We start from the raw sequence: 18242 nt of genomic DNA, 5'->3' as shown, positions 1-18242 counted from the left end.
AAAATGTTGTGGGAAAGTTCATCATAAGCTATTTCAGCTATGCCTCCATACTTAGTTACATGCATGGGTCCCACTGAAGACGAAACATGTGAAATGACAGAACAGGAAAAAACATTCAAGACCTTTTGTAGTGCCACAAGGAATTCCATCCATTTTTATAACTCTGGACATTACATAACGTTAGATAAATATGCAGAGGTTTGAACTTCAAAACATTGGAGCATTCCTCCTGAGAGGCAGCTGCGTAAGGCAGTCCAGTTTAAAGGTTTTCCTTCAAGTTTTAGATTCTTTGTCACGTCCTTGAAGGCCGGTGGCTCATGTTGGGGTACTCTTGGTTGTTTAGACACCACGAGAACCACTCTAACTAATATTTAGCTAATATCAATTTAGTGTAACTAATTTTGACAACTGAATTCCACAGTTTGCTACAGTTAACTGATACGAGGTTAAAGCTTTATTAATTCCTAAAAAAACACTGTAGGCCACTTTGACATATCAGTTCACTTTATTTTTAGGGGGGGCATTTACAACCATGTTCTGAAACTGACTGTGGAGTTCCACTGTGGTGACCTGAAAACCATGGTGCAGTAAACTGGAAGTTGGCTTGCCCAAAACACATTAGGAGCTGTATTGTGGCTCAAAGCTCCATTGGCAAGCTCTTAGGAATGAACACACGCCTGTTGGGACAGCCTCACATGTTTGTGGTATTCATGGAGTCGCCCGTTCTTCCATTCTTCTTAACATTTTTAAAAATCATAATCCCTCTTATTTTTCTTCATTTGGACTCTGTATTGTCTGACTTCCTCTTGGAGCCTTTTCTTGGTTATTTTTAACCATTTGTTGAGTATCTTTGAATTAAATCAGTCTCAGGAAAGAGAGTTTTGGGTTTTGGCTGACCCCAAGAGATTTCTATCCCAGTTTTAAAGTAGTGATGAGCCTCCCACTGCAGCGCTGAGATTAGTGAGTGGAGTTCTTTCAGAGTGCTCGATGGGGAGATGGCTTGGAAGAGTTCTGCCATGGGTACATTGTGCATTATGTTGCTTGCGCTGGCAGGAACTCAGCATCCCATTGAGCGCTGAGATGTGGAGCGTCTGTGCCAAGGGCCTCTGTCCTGACTGAGAGGTGCAGAGTGCTTCTGTATCAGGTGATCAACTTCACTGAAAAGCTCCTAAAAGGCTTTTCCACCCCTGATTTGGCTCCCTGAGTGCAGAGAGAGTGGGGTGCGCAACAGGATCCGCCATTTTCCAGGGTGTTGGATATCCTGAGAAAAAGCCTGTATACAATAGTGGCTGTGATGGCCTGGTGTTGCTTTTTCCCTTGTGTCACAAGGCATGCTGTTGTGTGATGAAACTCAAATGGATGGGGGCTGGGGTATGGGGTGGAGTTCAGTGGACACCAGAGAGCCTGCTGACACTCGCAGACTGTACTTAAGCCATGTCACTCTAAGGAGAAACTTTTCAACACACAGCCATGTCTTTTGATTGGAGTTTAGACCACCTGCGATACCAGACCGACCACATGTATGACAGAATCGAAAGATTTAAATGAATGTTTAACCCAGTAATACCAATTCTACCACATATCATACAGAAGTATTTGAGACCTCTACACAAGTGGGGATATATTTTTTTCCTGATACACTAGAATTATCTGCAAATTATTTCATGCTTCAGTCTTTATAAGGTTAAAAACAGACATTTTAGTATATTTATATTTACTATAGTGCTGTTTCTACCTCTACTTTTATACCAACTTGCCTTGTGGTGAATATGAACTATAGAGTTTATTTATCAGTGGCTCATATTTATCAATCAAGAATACTTCAGGACGTGGAGGGACTGGGAATTGAACTCTCAAATCATTGGCTATATTACAAACTGCTTTTGAAGTCACAGTCGTGACAAAAGAGCTAAATGCATGGTGCATCCTAGATTACTGGAATCTGGACATAAGCTTGTTTCTGAACTGCTCGGCCACTGTCATGATTCAGAGCATCTGTTTATATCATCATGAAGTGACCACAATGGGATCTCTGTTGCACTGAGCAGAGCCAAAACCAAACTGCTCTTCATGAGACATGACCCGTCGCTCGACCATTAAGACTAGGCTCCGTGTCTGGGTTTGCAGTTTCTGCACTTTGAGGTTCCTGAGGGTTGCCTTAGTGGGCTGTCCGATCCTGTGCTGGGACAGTGAGGTTGCTTTACAAATATCCTCAGTAGTGTAAGATCTCCAGCTACAGCCGGGCAACACAACATTTTGTGCCAGCGCTGGCCAAACTTTTCCTCTCGATTCTAAATTTGGTGCAGTGGCCTTGGCTGTATGACATGTCACGGAGTTCTTTATCTAAAGAAGTAGCTGTCAATCCCCACATCCTCTATTTCATGCATTACTGTCCATTGTTCTCTTCACAGGAGGATAGCCGTCACAGAAGGAAGGCGGCCTTGTGCTTCGTTATTCTAAATTGAGGCCAAAACTGTACTCATCAAATTGGAGCAGGAAAAATGACTTGGCATTCAAGAATGGAGTTTATTTTTAATGGTGTCAAAATATAAACCTTTATAGACACAGTTGGATGAAAATTGAAGTAATTAAAGTATCAAAGAGGCTGGGAACTTAAGGAAAATTCAGCTCAACAGAAATGGCCACTCCTTTTTACTAAATAGAAATATACATATTATATAGATGATGATGGCTTGGAATGATGCACTTTCTCAGATCTGATGTGAGTGGGCCTCTTGTTTGGTTTGGCATGCTGGTGCTGTGCTAAGCCAAGCCAGTGTCTGGGGAGCAGTGCTGGCTGCACGGTCATGGTGGAGGGATGTTTTCTTCTCTGCACAGTGAGCTCTGTGACTGGGCAGTGTGAGGCCCTTTCACGTGGACTCGTAGCCGTTAAGCTCGGGGTCCATTGTGGCCTCTCCGTGGGCAGCATGCCTCTCGTCATCCCCTCTGATTGATCAGCACAGCTGTTTTTCTTTCCCCTGGAATGGAAAAGCAAACTGGGACACTTTTGATTCCCTGAGCTTTGCAGGCCTCTGGGTGCACTCATGGGGATAGATGGCCCTGAAAGTTTTATGGAGAACTGTTGGCTGAGAGAGATGGACCTTTTTACAAGTTGTTGGTGTTTACGAAGGTGGTTGAGCATAATGTCAACATTCCTAAAGTTGTTGTCAAGGGAATGACATGAATAACTGCCCCTTGATATGTTCGTGCCAACAAAAATAGACATGTTAGCATATATTTTTGTAGTTTTACACAGTACAACACCCACATTTAGTGTAGTGATTACCAGGGGTGGATTGGGTGATCGTGAATCATAACTGTTAGGCTGCAGAAATGACATGTGGAGAGTAACTCTTCTGCACTGACATACCATAAATGCTGACATGTTAGATTTATGGTCTATAGTCATTTGTGGACATTCCTGTTGAAATATATGTGGCAGTTTTCCATCGCTATACAGAGTACTCCAGTATTCAGTACAGTTGGTTTAAATCTGTGTGAAATGTGAGAGTGGAACATATTGTTGTGATGCTGTGAGACTACTTACAGTTAGAGCTCTGTTATCTTTGTGGGAGGAACTGTAAAAACACCAAAAAAACTACAAAAATGTCTTTATAAAAATTTGATCGTCAGTCTTGTTTACATTCAGCTCGTCTTGACTCTTACTGTAACCCCACCACACATTTTTTTTCTTTTTTGGCGCATGTGAAGAGAGTCATCTCGCCAACCATGAATTGGAAGTCCAGTGATTTTTAGTCCAACCATAATGAACTCCAGATGTCTAATGAGCTTGATATGCTGATTCAGTCAGAGCCTTGTGGGGAATTTTATAGGGATAAAAATGTGTTGCTCAAAGCACCCTTTGTGTATAAAACACTATGCAGACATATTATTGACCTATTCAGTTTTGGTAGCAGTGAGTCTCTCTCTCTCAGGCCACCTACACTAGAGATCTTACTTCATTACTTTTAGCTTCAGGAATCATTTGTTTATTAAACTAAAACTGCAGCACTTAATAACTGTTTCACGATCTGTTTCTGCCAAGCATGTTTTGCAGCACCCAGTATGCTCATCCATTCAGAGGTGTATCAGAATGCTGCTCATTCGATATCCAATGTTTCTTGGCAGTACTGTATGTTTAGAATCATCCTCTTATCTTGTTTTCTATGTTCTTCATTTAATCTTGTACAGTTTGATTGTGTGTGGCCATGGTAAAGGAGTAGAGAGTAGAGGAGCTATTAGGACCAAAGTCACAAAAATCTATTCCTTTGTTCAGTGTCACTGCTCTATATAAGCCTATTTTACAAATGTCTATGTATAAACCCTGAGAAAAATGAGCTTGACTTGTAAAGAATTGCATGCTGCAGCATAGACTGGAGTCCCGTAAGACTTTTGCATCAGTATTTTGGAAAAACAAAACAGAACACGAAGTTAGCATGCATTTAGATTAAAAAGAAAATTACCTTTAAGTCTTAATTGTCTTAGATTATATGCACAGGTATAGTCTCAGCACATTGTTTTAGTCATATCATTATTGGAACCAGGACTGTAGTCGGAGATGTAAGACCTTTCATAACGCAGGGGCAGTCGGACATGAGCCAATAAAAAAGGTAAAGAATGTTAATTACATGATTTTTTTTTTTTTTTTTTTCCAAAAAGATGTCCTGTGTTTAACCATGTATTGTGTTTTATTTGTAACAGAATGTGTACACAGTAATGCACCATTGCTCAGACATAATTACAAGGCAGGGATCTATCAGTAACAGTGGATAACGAGTAGGTTACTCTTCGCCTCAGGCCTTTGCTCAGGACCTCCACCAGTGCCCACTGCTGGATAGGAAAAAACCTACACAGCTCTGATTATTACCAAGCCCAGAATGTCTGGTGTCCCCCGCCTCATTGTAGTGCAGCACTCATGTCTGAGGTGGAGACAGTGAATTAGCAGTTACAGCACTTTCTTACAGCAGCAACTGTCTTCCCAAAAGTAGCTCCTCTAGGCATCACTCCTATGTGCTGCTGGCCAGTGCCCTGTAATTGAAGCTGCAGGGTGGTAATGATGATGCACAGTGGCTTGGTTGGAGCCAGACTGAAGACTCCTCTGCTGGCACTGTCCCCAGTGTTTCCCATGGGTCTTTATCTGAAACAGCTGCCTTCACTTTATTTTGGCATTTTATGCTTGTTGTGTCTAAAATGGATAAACTCTTGATTGTGTTTAGAATGATTTTTTTTTTCTTTTGTAACAGTTTTTATAATGCACTAAGGCTTTATCTCTAATATTGGTAAATGAATACGTCCCATTTATAGTTGCCCACAGTTTTGTTTTGCAGAGATCAGCCACAACAGTAAAATCACCTGCCTTCTAGTGGGTTGATTACTGTTATGTGCCAAAGCAACGCTGATCACATATTAGGAGTATATAAAAGTCTTTCAAAGGTGTGTGTAGCCACTGCAGTGTCTCAGGCGTTTTTGGATTCTGCATTCTGAATCTTCAATTAGTGTTTTGGCTGCTGCTGTGTTTTTTGTTTTGTTTTCTTTTTTGGAGACAGACATTACCACCACACAGGCCAGGCCAAGGCCAACATACCAGTTGCCAACCATCTTGCCAGAGAAAAATATTTATTTTCTAGCTGGTGGGTTGCTGTAGGTTATTGGTAGTTACTGTGAAATGGATTTGTAAAGGCCTAGAGATCAGTCAGCGGCTAGAGAGAATTTTGTGTTCTTTGACCGGTTGGCAAGTCATTGTGGGAGGTTGCTGGCAAATGTTACAAACACCAACAAATTATTTGCCGATCAGTAAAACTGGTCAGTTAAAGTTGCGACTTTTGAAGTGTGTTGGTTGGGAAGAGGGAAAGAACAGTGTCCATTTCTGGTTTGCACCAAACTTCTTGTAGTTTCACTACAGCAAAAAACTACAGGCGGCCACAACATTTATTTTACCTGGTGACAGCCAGCAACCTATGTAGTGACATGAGGGTCATCAAGCCTGTGTGACTGAGGCCTAAGCTCTTAGCTAGTGCTATTAAGCTGGTTTAACTTTGGATGGGTACAATCCACAGATAGGAATAATCAGCATACATTTATAACTAACATTACTAATAAATATTTGCCAATGCACCCAGAAGTGTCTTTAAAAAAACACAATCGTGGATGCTGGCAGCAGATCTTTTGGGTCTTGTAGGTTGCCAGTTTGGCCCTTCATAGACTGGGTTGGATCAGGTGCACCTGTCAGAAGGGGACCAACAGATCTCCATCTGACCAAGGCTGGAGAACTTTTTTGTGTTGTGCATGTTCTGGTTGAGACCACTTGTGTCACTTAATAGTGTGTGGTTATGCTTTATGTGAAAGAACATTAAGGTGAATGGTACTTGCCAAGGTAACATCTACATGAATGTCAAGACTAAAGAATGTAGGTTTTAATACAATGCATACTTTGTAATATGTGAGTTTCTGGGGCACCAGTGTTTGTATTTTCACATGTTAAAATCAAGCTGAATCCCATAAATGTCGGGTCAGTTTTTGCTGACGCACAAGGGTCTTCTCTGTTTCTTTCCCCAAGCATGCTGGGATAGGCTCCAGCCCCCTCTCCCCTGCCATGGAAGATGTGAGTGTATAAAATGGATGAACGATGAAAATAAACAGCAGGTTTCAGCACAACCTTAAGTTGCCATGTTTTCCACAGTAAGACAGATGTGGCCCTCCGTCTTACTGCTGCAAAGGGCCTCATACATAAAGTTAGAGATTTTAAAATTAAGACATTTTAAATGCTGGAGTTTATTTTGTTTTGTGTTGGTATTGGCTGTTTGGGCATTATATTAAATATCATAGAACTTCAAGCATGAAAAATGGTTAACACTGAAATGGAAAAAGCACATAGAAAAACCCAAATTCTGAAACCTTGCATGTTACTTTGGCAAAAAACATTGTTTGTGTTGGACCAATGGGACGTGGATATCCAATCTGTTCTCCAGGCAGATTTTGTCTCTGTGCATTTGTATGTACAAACACACCATAATAAGCTAAACAGTATACCTAAAGAGGATATATAGTGCTCAATAGCTTGATGTTATTTTAAATGCAGTACAGCATTCCAGCAACTTGCCCTAATGATCTTGGGATTGTTGACTATGAACTCCTGATTACAGTTCAGCGCAGCTTTAATCAGAGCTTCCTCTTCTTGCCAGCCACTGGAACCACAAAAAAATTGGCTGATGATATTCTCCGCTGGTCTCTTCCATCTGTGACCATTCTCTCATCCAAGAAAGAAAATAGGCTTTCCTCAGCTCACCCGTATTTCTTCTTGAGTTTTCTAGTACATGAAACATGGGGGTATTGTTGGCACTATCATGATGCAGTTCCCCAAATGCACTGTAGAACTGAGATCACTGTGTGTAATGGTTCAAAGGCTTAAAATGCAACAGTGATGATCTGGAACAAAGCATATGCAGGAAGCATTGGTTAAGGCTTTGCTAGTCATGTAGCAGTTACTGCTATAAAATTCTGGCACTGGATTTCGCAGAATGGATTGTGGTGATGGGAGAGCTGCTCTGGTTGTGCAGACAAAGTTTTTTTTGAACTTTCTAAGGTCAAGCTCAGTCACAGCTGCATACTCCCTGTCACAGTGGAGCGCATGTGTTTTTTCTTTATCCCTTTTGTTTTTCTTTACTTCATTGCATTCCTCTTGAGTCTCCGAGCCGAGCTGTGATTTTTATCCCTAAATTCTTATGATGTTGGAATGCATGAAGATCCACATTCAGTAGCTGGACACTTATGTAACATATATTTGGTTTGTATTAGAATAGATTCATCAGTACATACTGCTTGGCTTCACTAGGTCTTTAAGAAAGAATCTATACATATCCCTCCAGTACATTCCCTAGAGATTTGCTCAAATAAAGACAGCATGGATGTCTCTATTCGTGCATAGTGATAGTATGAAATATATGATGTTCTGAGCCTCTGCCTTTTGTGGTGGGTTTATCCTGGGAGGAATCATGGGGAGCCATCCCAGTGATCATTTCTGGTAAAGGCTTCCTGGCATCCGCCACTAATCTACCCACTCACTAAGGAAAAAGAGCAGGAAAATTGGACTCGATTGAGAACAGAGACATTGTTCAAAGAGTTTCTGAATTGGAAGCGGGTGCTGGCATTGGGCACACAAATCTTTGACTCCATCCATGCTATTTGTTCAGTACTGAGCTCTTGCATCAGCTCCAGCTTGACTTTCAGATGTGTGCTGGTTCAAAAGGTTGGGTGGAGCCACTTTGCTGTGAAGCCCATGTAACACTTGTGCCAGCTGGTGACATTTGAGGGAGGAGGAAAAAAAAAAATCGGTGAGCTTTATTGCAAAAGCTGTACTCTTGGGTTGTCTGTGGGCTTTGCGATTTCTAGCACAAGATCTCCTGCACTGTGTGCACTGTGTGCGGGAGATGAAATGAAGTAACAGCTTTATTTCACAAGTAAACTTCAGTAGGAATATTGCAGCATATGTGATCAACAAGTATGACTGCTAATTATTCTGAGCTGTGCCAAGTAGTCATGAGGACTTAAAATACCAGTTTTGAAAAGACAGCAGTGAAATAACTGCCAGGTTTCTTTTTGCCACAGGTTGGCTAGTCCATTATCCTTGTTGAATGATATTCACCAGGAAATATTCAGACAACATGTAACACATGTACTGCTCTAAATCATAATCAAGCTTTCAGCTTCCAAGTTCAGGATTGGGAAATATAATATGGCATTTTGATGATTCTGTCTTAACTCTGTACTGCATATTTCTTTTCCTGAGCTAAACTAACATGCTGAGGAATGAATTTCAGGAGTTTTTTTTTCAACCCATACTGTTAGAGTAAAGATGGAAAAATCTACCTTTAACTTAATGGTGGAACTGCTGGATCACCTGTAGGTACTTAGCGCCCTCTTCTGTCAAAAGTCAAATATTTTTCACTTGACTAAGATTTCTCAATTTCAGTATTTGTACTGTAAGTGTTCATTTTGACTGATTTGTGTGATGCTGCTGTTTAACTACAGTAACTACAGATGAATAATCATCAGGTTTGTAGAGCATCTGGAACCTATTACAGTACAAGCTGGCTCTGAGTTTCTCTTCAAACCAATTTTCCAGTTAGTACCAAACACCTGTTGCTACACCATCAGTCATCTATCAGCTGTGGGAGTGGAGCACACCTAAGACTGTGCATGATTAACACGATGAAACAATGTTAATTCAGCTTGCTGAGATTGAAATGGATCAGCAGGAACAACCAGTAAAAGGAATGTCGGTGTGACTCAAGCTGTCAAAACCTTGACAGCACAGTGAATCACATTAAACAATGCAAGCATGTAGCTTATTTGGTACTTGAAGTTGAAACATTTGTCTAAAATCCGATGAAGGTTTCAATCGGATCTCGCCTGGTTTGATCTTGACTGAATGTGTCTTTCAAAAGATATAATTTTATTTCAGGTTTTCATATTTAGAGTTTCTGGAAATATGGACGAACTGCCTTCAATACCAAAACACTCCTTGGTGGAGAAGCTCTTCAGAATCTCACCCACTGAATTCCTGTCTCTGAATGGAGCAAAACACTTGGTGTGTCTCTTATGTTTAAATTGCATCATTTCATACATTTTTGCTCTCTCCTTCTCCACAGGACTTCTCGCCTTCAGACTACAGAAACAACTCTGTGTCCAACACAACTCCACAAGGACGCTTCTCACCCCAAAGTCCCACTGAGCGTGACGTACCAGTGTCGCCTCATCGCAGGTAAATGTTACACTTTTACTCCGACATAATTAAAACCTACTTTTGACTCCTATACACACACAGGATTACCACACCAAATGGATTGTTCTCTTTTTCTGAGAGCAAACCGGGACTCTTTCACTTCTTTAGGCTTAAAATTTAGGTGCACGCTCAAAGGAAAAACCCGACTTGGTTTACAGTGGCTGTGTTAAGCCGTGGTTGGCATTTTGGGGCCATAGTTGGGAGTTAACTTGGTCAACTTTGTGGGAACATTCTGTCTTTAAGTATGAAAATTATGTTAATCATGTGTTATGGCCTTCACAGTTCCCAACTTTTAATGCAGCTGGGAATCTCCTGGTTTTGTGTAAACAGTGCTTCCACCACATCCATAACCAAGATGTTCTGGAGGAACATGGAGGCAAAATATTTTACAACAGCAGTTGGTTGACGATGGCTTTTCCTTTGATTTGATTCTCTGGTTTTTCTTTCACATGATAGCTTGATATCCAACTACTCGAGGGCCCCTTTAGAGGACAATGCACAACAGAACCTAAAGCTTTAACATGTACTACAGCGTAAGTTTTTTTCCTGTCTAATTGGAGTATACACAGTTTCAATGCAGTAATTTAGTGCCACCTATAGGCCTGTAGAGGCTGCACCTGCACATTCCACCATCACCTGGTACCTCATTTATAACTGTAAAGCTGCAAATATGGCATGAAAGTGGGTACTTACAGACCATGCACACATGTATTTTGAAATTTTGGAAAACTACTAAAACGGGTGGTAATCATCGAACTTCTTTATTATTAGATTTTTATAGAGAGATTTGTATTTACATTTGTGATCCTTCTCAAATTTTGTACTTTATCAAAGAAATAATTACACCCAAATTATAATAACAATTAAGGCTATTTGCATTACACTGTGTTAGTAGTAAGACACTTATTATTACCTCTACAGAAGTGAAAATAGTTTTATCTGGTTGCATCAGTGATCTCATCTTAAAAAATTCTTTCAGTTTCTCAGTTGTTTCCTCATTTTTAAAATCTCTGTCAAAATGCAGATTAGCTGAGAAATCTGCCAAACCAGTTCCTTCATTTAGAGTAAAACAGCCAGCTTGTGAATCTACTGATATTGTCCAGGTGGTTCTCGATGTTTACTGCTTTTTGCAGAAACATTTGGAGTCAAATGAACCTTTGGGAAATGGCTCATCACCTCCCTCAGCAACACTTTAGTTTCTTGTTTCCTGCCTCACCCTCTCTGATTAGGTGATGTAGCTGTAATTTGATTCTGTTCCCACTGTGCAGGTGCTGCCCTCCTAAGCATTGTTTGGAATATTTGTTGTCCCAGAAGAAATTGGTGTTTTCACTTCAGTCTCTCACACAATCCTTTCTGTCAGCACGCTCACGGTGGCTGTTTTTTCTTTCCCCTCCTCAGTGCACGATAGTTGACTTTGGACTTTAGACCCAAGTCCAGCTGGGCTAACCATAGCTAGTGATGTGTCAGCAGCTGTAGTCAGACCCTTCCCAAAAAAGATTGATTTTTGCTTCTCCCCCTAATTGGCCCCCAGTCTAGAGCTAGCACAGAAAGTCTCTCCCTGTTCTTTCCAGCCAATCACAGACTCTGTAACACCCATTTTCCCACCCCTTCATGATGCATGGCCAATGAGTTTCAGCTAAAGGCACACCTTTCAGTCACTCTTGCATTTTCTGTGCCGTCTGGTTTAGATAGAGGTGTGTGCTCTTCATCTGCTTGTGTGTCAATATTGTTTGTTCTTTTGTATGTTGGTATGTTTGCCGAGTTGCTCTAGCACTGTTAAAAGGACAAGGACTTTAGCTGGAGTTGTTCTTCCCCACTTTTTTCACTCTCTTTCTCTCTTTTTTTCTTTTTGAGGTGAGTCTCGTCATCTTATGTTTTGCTGTTTTTAATTCCTTCTCTCCATATGTTTTGACTTTGGTTTAGATGTTGTACTTCAAGGAAACCAGTTCATAAATATGGCTGGAATTTAGCTTTGTGATCTTAGATGTTTCGACTACATGCAGCTATGCCTTGGGTCTCATTGTTGCTCGCGTGAGCCAAGTCTGGATACAGAAACCAGCAGCACATTTGTCTTGGCCACTGATATATACATGTGAGAACACTGGAAAGCGCAATTCCCAAGAGTTTTGTGGAATTAGATTTAAAAGTGATAGTTGTTTTAATGTGCTTGCACTAATAATCTGTGTGCTTGACTGCTTGTTCAGATGCATGTTATTTTCTCTGACCATAAGTCCTGTTATTTCTATTCTTTTACCTAGAATTTCCATTTGTTTTGAGATAGCATGTCATGAGGGATGGTGAGGGAAAGGAAAAGGGGAAATGGCTTGCTTAGGGTGGAGCTGAGCATGTGGAAAACTTGGAGAGGTCTGAGAGGTCTGTTTTCAATTTGAACCATGTTCAGTGATGCAGAAGAAAGGGTCTGAGCATTTGTTTCATTCACATACTTGTTGCTATGTCTGTTTGCCCTTGTTTGTTGCAGCCATGTTCACTAAGGGGGAAATGGGCTTTGCATACACAGAAATATATCTTATGAAAATTCTCTGAACATGTTCATTTAAAACCATTACTCATCTTTGCAGCTGGACAGTGAACCTGAACCTAAAACCCAAGAAACCAGGGCTGTTTCCTTTTTCAATGGCCACGTCTGTCTCTTTGCCTCAGCCCAATTCCAGTTTAACAAAGTTGTCTAGTCTCATAATTTGAATTATCAGTCACGCGAACTGATTTGTTTTTTAAAAGCAACACAGTCACAGATTTCTCATCTTGAATCTGCTTTAAACTCATAATAATTGAATGTATAGAGCCAGGCTACATGAAGTTAAAAAATGTTACAAATCTGCCAAAACCCAGCAACACGCTAACTGTAATGTTGTTGTACAAAAAAAATAAATAAAAAGGCTTTATAGGTTCACATCTGTATGTTAAATCACAACAGTGTTGAATGAAGTTGAGGGCTTTGTCTTCACACCACAGGTGTCAGTTAAAGCATAAATATCTCTGCAGTAGGTGACAACAGGTGGGACAGTCAGTCAGGTTGGGTTATTCTAGCTGACAAAACGGCTCCTATTTGAAGTAATCAAATCGCACCTAGTCTGAACAGTGTGTACCTGGCCGACTGGTTCCACATGACTGAAAACACTCCCTCCAGACAAACACACATACAGGAACAAAATTTTGTGTCTTACCAATGTTCTGCCAATCTACATTTTAGTACATGGGTTTCCTCAGCTCGGGTTGCTTGGAAGACGGAGCTTTTATCTGTTAAGTAATAATCATTCAGCTCACAGTGTCTAATCCCCTTTGATGGAAGCTTCTTCTCCCCTCCTGCCCTTAACCTGAAGCTGAAATTGCAAAAATGCAGAGTTTGAAGTAATTTTCTATGGCTGTGTACCAGCGACAACAGTGGCTGGAGGCGTCATGTGTTTGAGTTGTCAGTCTGCATGTACGTGCAGGGATTCTCATGAACATGATGTGTCAGGTCACCTTGAGGGATTTTATAAAAATTTGGCACAGATTTGCAGTTGACCTCAGGGCCAGTGCAGCTTGTCGAAACACGTTTTTCACCACAACTCAAGAACTCATGGGCTAATTTCACAAGTTTCTAATGGGATAAAATGATGTGATGACATTTCATTTTGAAAAGGCCAAAGGTCACACCTTCACAAAAAGAGACACGCAACTGCGGGATCTCATGTTTCTTGGCTGTTGGAGAGGCTTTTGAATCAACTTTGTACTTGGTGCTGTTATTTTGTGCTATAGATTATGTAATGCACAAGCATCTCTTATTACTACTTTGTTAACCGGTTTTAACTAATCAGAAGTTTTCTAAAAAAAACAAAAAAACAAAGCCGCTTTTCGTTAAGCTCTTTATTTTATTTTATTTTATTTTTTCTTTAAGGATTTTAGATTTGAGATGTGGCTCTCTCAGTTAGCCTTTTGCCCTCCTTGTTTCTTCCTTGTAGCTGTTTGCTGAGTTAACAGCAAGACAGCAAAGTATGGTGTTACTGGTGGAGCAGGTTGAGCATTAGTTTGATATTGTTTGAATTCTTGTACAGAGTTGCTATTAATGTAGAAATAAACATGCCATTTCATATAGAAATCATACCAGATCATACTTGTATGGCTTTTCTTGGCATCAACTAGTTATTTCCCAAGAACCTTCCTGAAATAACAGTAATCCCCTGATCAATAAATTCAACAGTTCCCACTGTAATATCATATTTTAAATTTTGATGAGAGGGGAGAATTCTCTGGTTTGGTCTGGGTGTTGTCTCTGCTATTGTACAATGTTGGAGCTGTTGAAGCAGTCATTGGAAGTACCTGCCAATATAGATTGATTTAGGAACAAATATGGCAGAAATCTCATAAATCAGATAAGTTGTTTTACCATTTTAGATTAGATAAAAGCGCTGTTCTGAGCAACAGCTAAAGAAGTTCAAACTTAGATGGGCCTCTTAGTTGGCTCTTTACAAACACACTTCTGGTGAATCTGCAAATGCATGTGATGAGTTGCAAATATGTGTGTGGAGAGAGTTACCCTTAACTCAAAGCTTTGATTTGCCCTGAGCTTATACTCACAGGCTCATGCGTCCTGCTCTGCCTGCACTCTGTCAGAGTGTAATACAGCAGACATTCATAATGAGCAGCACTCAGTTTCAGTTACTATTTAAAAAAAAAAACAACAAAAAAACTTTTACATCTACATAGAGGAACCAACTGATATCCGATAAAGTTTGCCTTCTGCCTGCAAAACTGCAGCCAAAACACTCAACACAAACTTGTGCAAATTGCAACACGCCAAAGTGCAGCAAAAATCAAATGTACAAAAGAGAGCCGGAGAGGCCTGCTTTAAGTTATTATTGGTGACTTGGTTTTATGTCCATCTATTCAGTCATAATGCAAACTTTAATGCTTTAATATCACCGTATCATACACATTTATATATTTTAAATCATATATAAATGAATAGATCCTATACTGATTATTATTGGTTTGTTTTACAGCAGTCCCAGTTCTGACTTTGCCATGCAGAGGTTCGACACAGACTCAGAGGTGTACAAGATGATCCAGGAGAACAGGGAGTCCCGCAATCCACCTCGTCAGTCCAACACCTTTAAAATGCTGCAAGAGGTCCTGGAGGCTGACGAAAAAGGTGAGACGCTCATTCATCCAAAGAGCATCCTTTATAGACAAAAGTGCACATTGTTTCATAAATATAAAAGTGTGTGTGTATGTTAGAACACACAAGAAAGTGGCAGTAGGTATTAGTTGAGCACAAAAGGGCTTTGTGACTGCAGAGATTTTATCCATGTGGACTGGCTGCTTTGAGACTTATTTTCTGCATCTGTCAGCTATATCAAGTACTTTATAATTCACTTCCTCTCTTGTTTCTGTTTGCTGCCCACATCTCCATCTTGAAATCATCCTTGACAAATGTGCATCATTCAGAACCATATGCACTTCCATATGTTTGTCATGAGGAGCGCAACTCTGCAGTGTGTGCGTCATAAAAATGTTATCATGGAGTACATCTGTCTGATTCCCCTTTGGCTTTGATCTTTGGCAGTGAAAATAAATCCAGATAGTGATAACATTCTTTCATGACGTGATAATGGCCAGTATTTGGAAATTTCATATAGCGTGTCCCATAGGCGACGACCTTGTGATGACGGTTACCGGAAACATAAACAAGCTGCACTGACAGAGGACAGTGAAGACAAACAGAGTGCTGATGTGTTGAGCAGTGAGACGCAGCGTGTCAAAACTTCATCATGAGCAACTCTGTGTGTGTGTTTTTCTCCAGAGGCAGCTCTGAGGTTTCCAGGAAATCTTTCACCAAATGCCCCCAAAGCAACCACATCAGTGGGAGGAACCAGCAAATACCACACCTGCGAGAGGTGTGGTACCAAAATTGTGTAAGTCTGTGGTCGCCTGCAGTTACATGCTTAATTGGATAACATAGCCGTTGATATAATAATATATTTGTGTCTCAGACTCAGAAGATTTGATGCTGGTTTGTTTTACTTATAAATCTGCAAATGATGCTACACAATTACAAAACCTTCACACTTGAGCTGTGGTACATGAGACTTCTAGACCTGCCAGCCCAACCAGATTGAGCTATTATGGACAAAAGGTGTTTGCCTTGGTGACGAGAGTCAGACTTCCGCTCCCCTCTTATGCGCACCACTCAGCCATTTATGGTAGAGTGACCGAAGAGAACGGGTTCCTCAACAAAAGACAGAAGACACTGTGCTTATAGTTCAAAAGCAAAATACTTGGGTCTTAATGAACAAAGATTTAAGTATTTGGCTGCAAATGGTAATATTTATCTGGAACTGGAAGACTAGTCAGGATAGAGAAGTGTGTACATGACAAATACAAAATCCTTTTCTGGAGGGAATTCTTATTTATTTTTATTTTTTTATTTATTTGAGGCTTCACGTGTTTATAGAATATAATACTATATATATAATATACTACTTAATCGTTATCAGATTATCATAAAGATGTATATGAGATCAGGATATGAGTTGCCGTGAAACTCGCACATCAAATCACTGATTTTAAATTATCTGACCTCCAATTTGAGTCATACTCTGAAGGCCATGAGCCTCTTAACATGACCAGAATAAACTGGTGAAACTGAAATATGTGAACGAATGCTTCTGGTTTACCTGGTGCACAACACTGCCATTGTGGTCTGCTGTGTAACGATTTGTGGGGGAAAAATAATAGACAAAATTTCAAATGGAGTCTGAAACATCAATTGTAGACAGTTCAAGCGGGTCTATTAACTGTTTTGTTTTAGCATGGTGATTATTTGTGCTGATTGTTGAAACTCATCATTTCACCGTTCGATCATCTAGTCTGTTTTCTTGGTGCCTGATTGCGCTCATCTCTCCGCAGCTCACAGGCCGTGCGCATCAACGACGATCGATTCCGCCACCCCGAGTGCTACACGTGCACAGATTGCGGTCTTAACCTGAGTATGCGAGGGCACTTTTGGATTGGAGATGTGATGTACTGTGAGAAGCACGCCAAAGAAAGGTACCAGGGCCCGGGCAGCTCCCCCCCAGCCACCGTGTCCCCTCACCACTGAGTCTGCCACTCCACCCCTGCCTCACTGTGGACACAGAGGGCTGCCTGTTTGGCTTAAATATCCACCTCATCTGACTGAGTTTTAGATCTTGGGAAGATACACGGAGGTGGAGATGAATCAACAATATGGTCGAGGATGCTCTTTTCTGATCACATTTAACCATACTTTGCAGTAATATAATACACTTTGTTGCCTTCTTTGTAAATGTATGAGAAATGGGGCTTTGTTTGTCTTTTCTTTTTCTTTCTTTTTTTTTTTTAATTAACCAGCCTCCGTGCCATCTTTAGGTTATTCTTAGGCCTAATGATTCACAGCTGCCATGGACTCAAGCCACATGACATTATGCTAAGGCCAGATTTACAAATCACCACTGCTTTGGACAAACTCAACAGGGCTGACTCTGAGGATCAGGATCTTCATTTAAATTTTCTGCTGAGACAGTGGGATCAAAAGAAAACTTACACTGCATGCCTTTTTAAAAAATGTAATGTACACAGATAGTGCTGTGTGGGTGTGTATGTGTGCATACTTTCTCATGCAGGGGTGTGGCGGCTTCTTCAGGCGTTCCCTTCATCTGTGGGTGTGTGTGCACATGTGAGAGTGAGAGGCAGAAAGGAAGAAGGGAAAGGGTGTTCACACTGTTACAAACACAGGAGTTGCAAATTTAGTATCAGGCCAAAAACCCCTGAGTTTTTCTGTATTTCTTTTGTAATCTGAATTTATAAATAATGAGGGGATTTTTTTTTGTGGCTGTTTTTGTTACCTTTTGAGGGACTAGAGTTTCATTTAATATGCAAATATTTTTGATGTTTGTGATTGAAATGTATTCTATAATGTAGATCACTTAAAATGCATAATGTATGCACAGGACATATAGTGTGAAAAGAATCGATGATGCTACACTTACAGCAGTACTCAGAGATGCACTATAATGTTCACATTTCATGTGGCACTTAATAAATTCGCACAACCTGAAGCTTCCTCAGCGATAATAACTGTTTTGCAGTTGTGTGTACCAAAATGTGTATGTGTGTATGCAGTGTTTTCCTGATGTGTTATTGTTTCTTTAATGTAACTATGTCTGCCAACTTGAAACATTTATTCTTCCCATATTAACACCAGAAAGAGTTTCGCCAAAAATAGCACAGAAAAGAGTTTAACTGCTGCTGTAAGCTGGTTCTTTACCACACATTTTTGAATGTAGAACAAGGTCTGTGACATACACAAACTGCAAACATCTCTTTGTAGTAGAAGTTGTACAGATAGGTAGACAGTTTATTTAAATGCATTTTTGCATATTTATTATTCCACATATTATATCGCACACAATCTAGGGATTATGTTTGTCATTATATTTAA

General features: G+C 40.4%; 1 protein-coding gene across 2 annotated transcripts in view; it reads left to right on the top strand.

Annotated features, from left to right (window-relative positions):
• Positions 1-17859, top strand: part of pdlim2 (PDZ and LIM domain 2 (mystique)) — a 32424-nt gene extending 14565 nt beyond the window's left edge. The window contains exons 7-10 of one of the 2 annotated variants that reach the window (XM_082556158.1): positions 9648-9760; positions 14785-14933; positions 15585-15696; positions 16691-17859. In XM_082556158.1, coding sequence (XP_082412284.1) covers positions 9648-9760; positions 14785-14933; positions 15585-15696; positions 16691-16883 — 567 coding nt within the window. In that variant the 3' untranslated portion in view covers positions 16884-17859. The remainder of the gene's footprint in view (positions 1-9647; positions 9761-14784; positions 14934-15584; positions 15697-16690) is intronic. The other variant, XM_082556157.1, reaches the window with a different exon arrangement.
• Positions 17860-18242: the final 383 nt, after the last annotated feature.

Source organism: Aulonocara stuartgranti (assembly GCF_965226115.1).
Source record: "Aulonocara stuartgranti genome assembly, chromosome: 12".
NCBI lineage: Eukaryota > Metazoa > Chordata > Actinopteri > Cichliformes > Cichlidae > Aulonocara > Aulonocara stuartgranti.
Note: the sequence above shows the minus strand (reverse complement) of the source record. Positions and strands in the feature narration are given on the sequence as shown.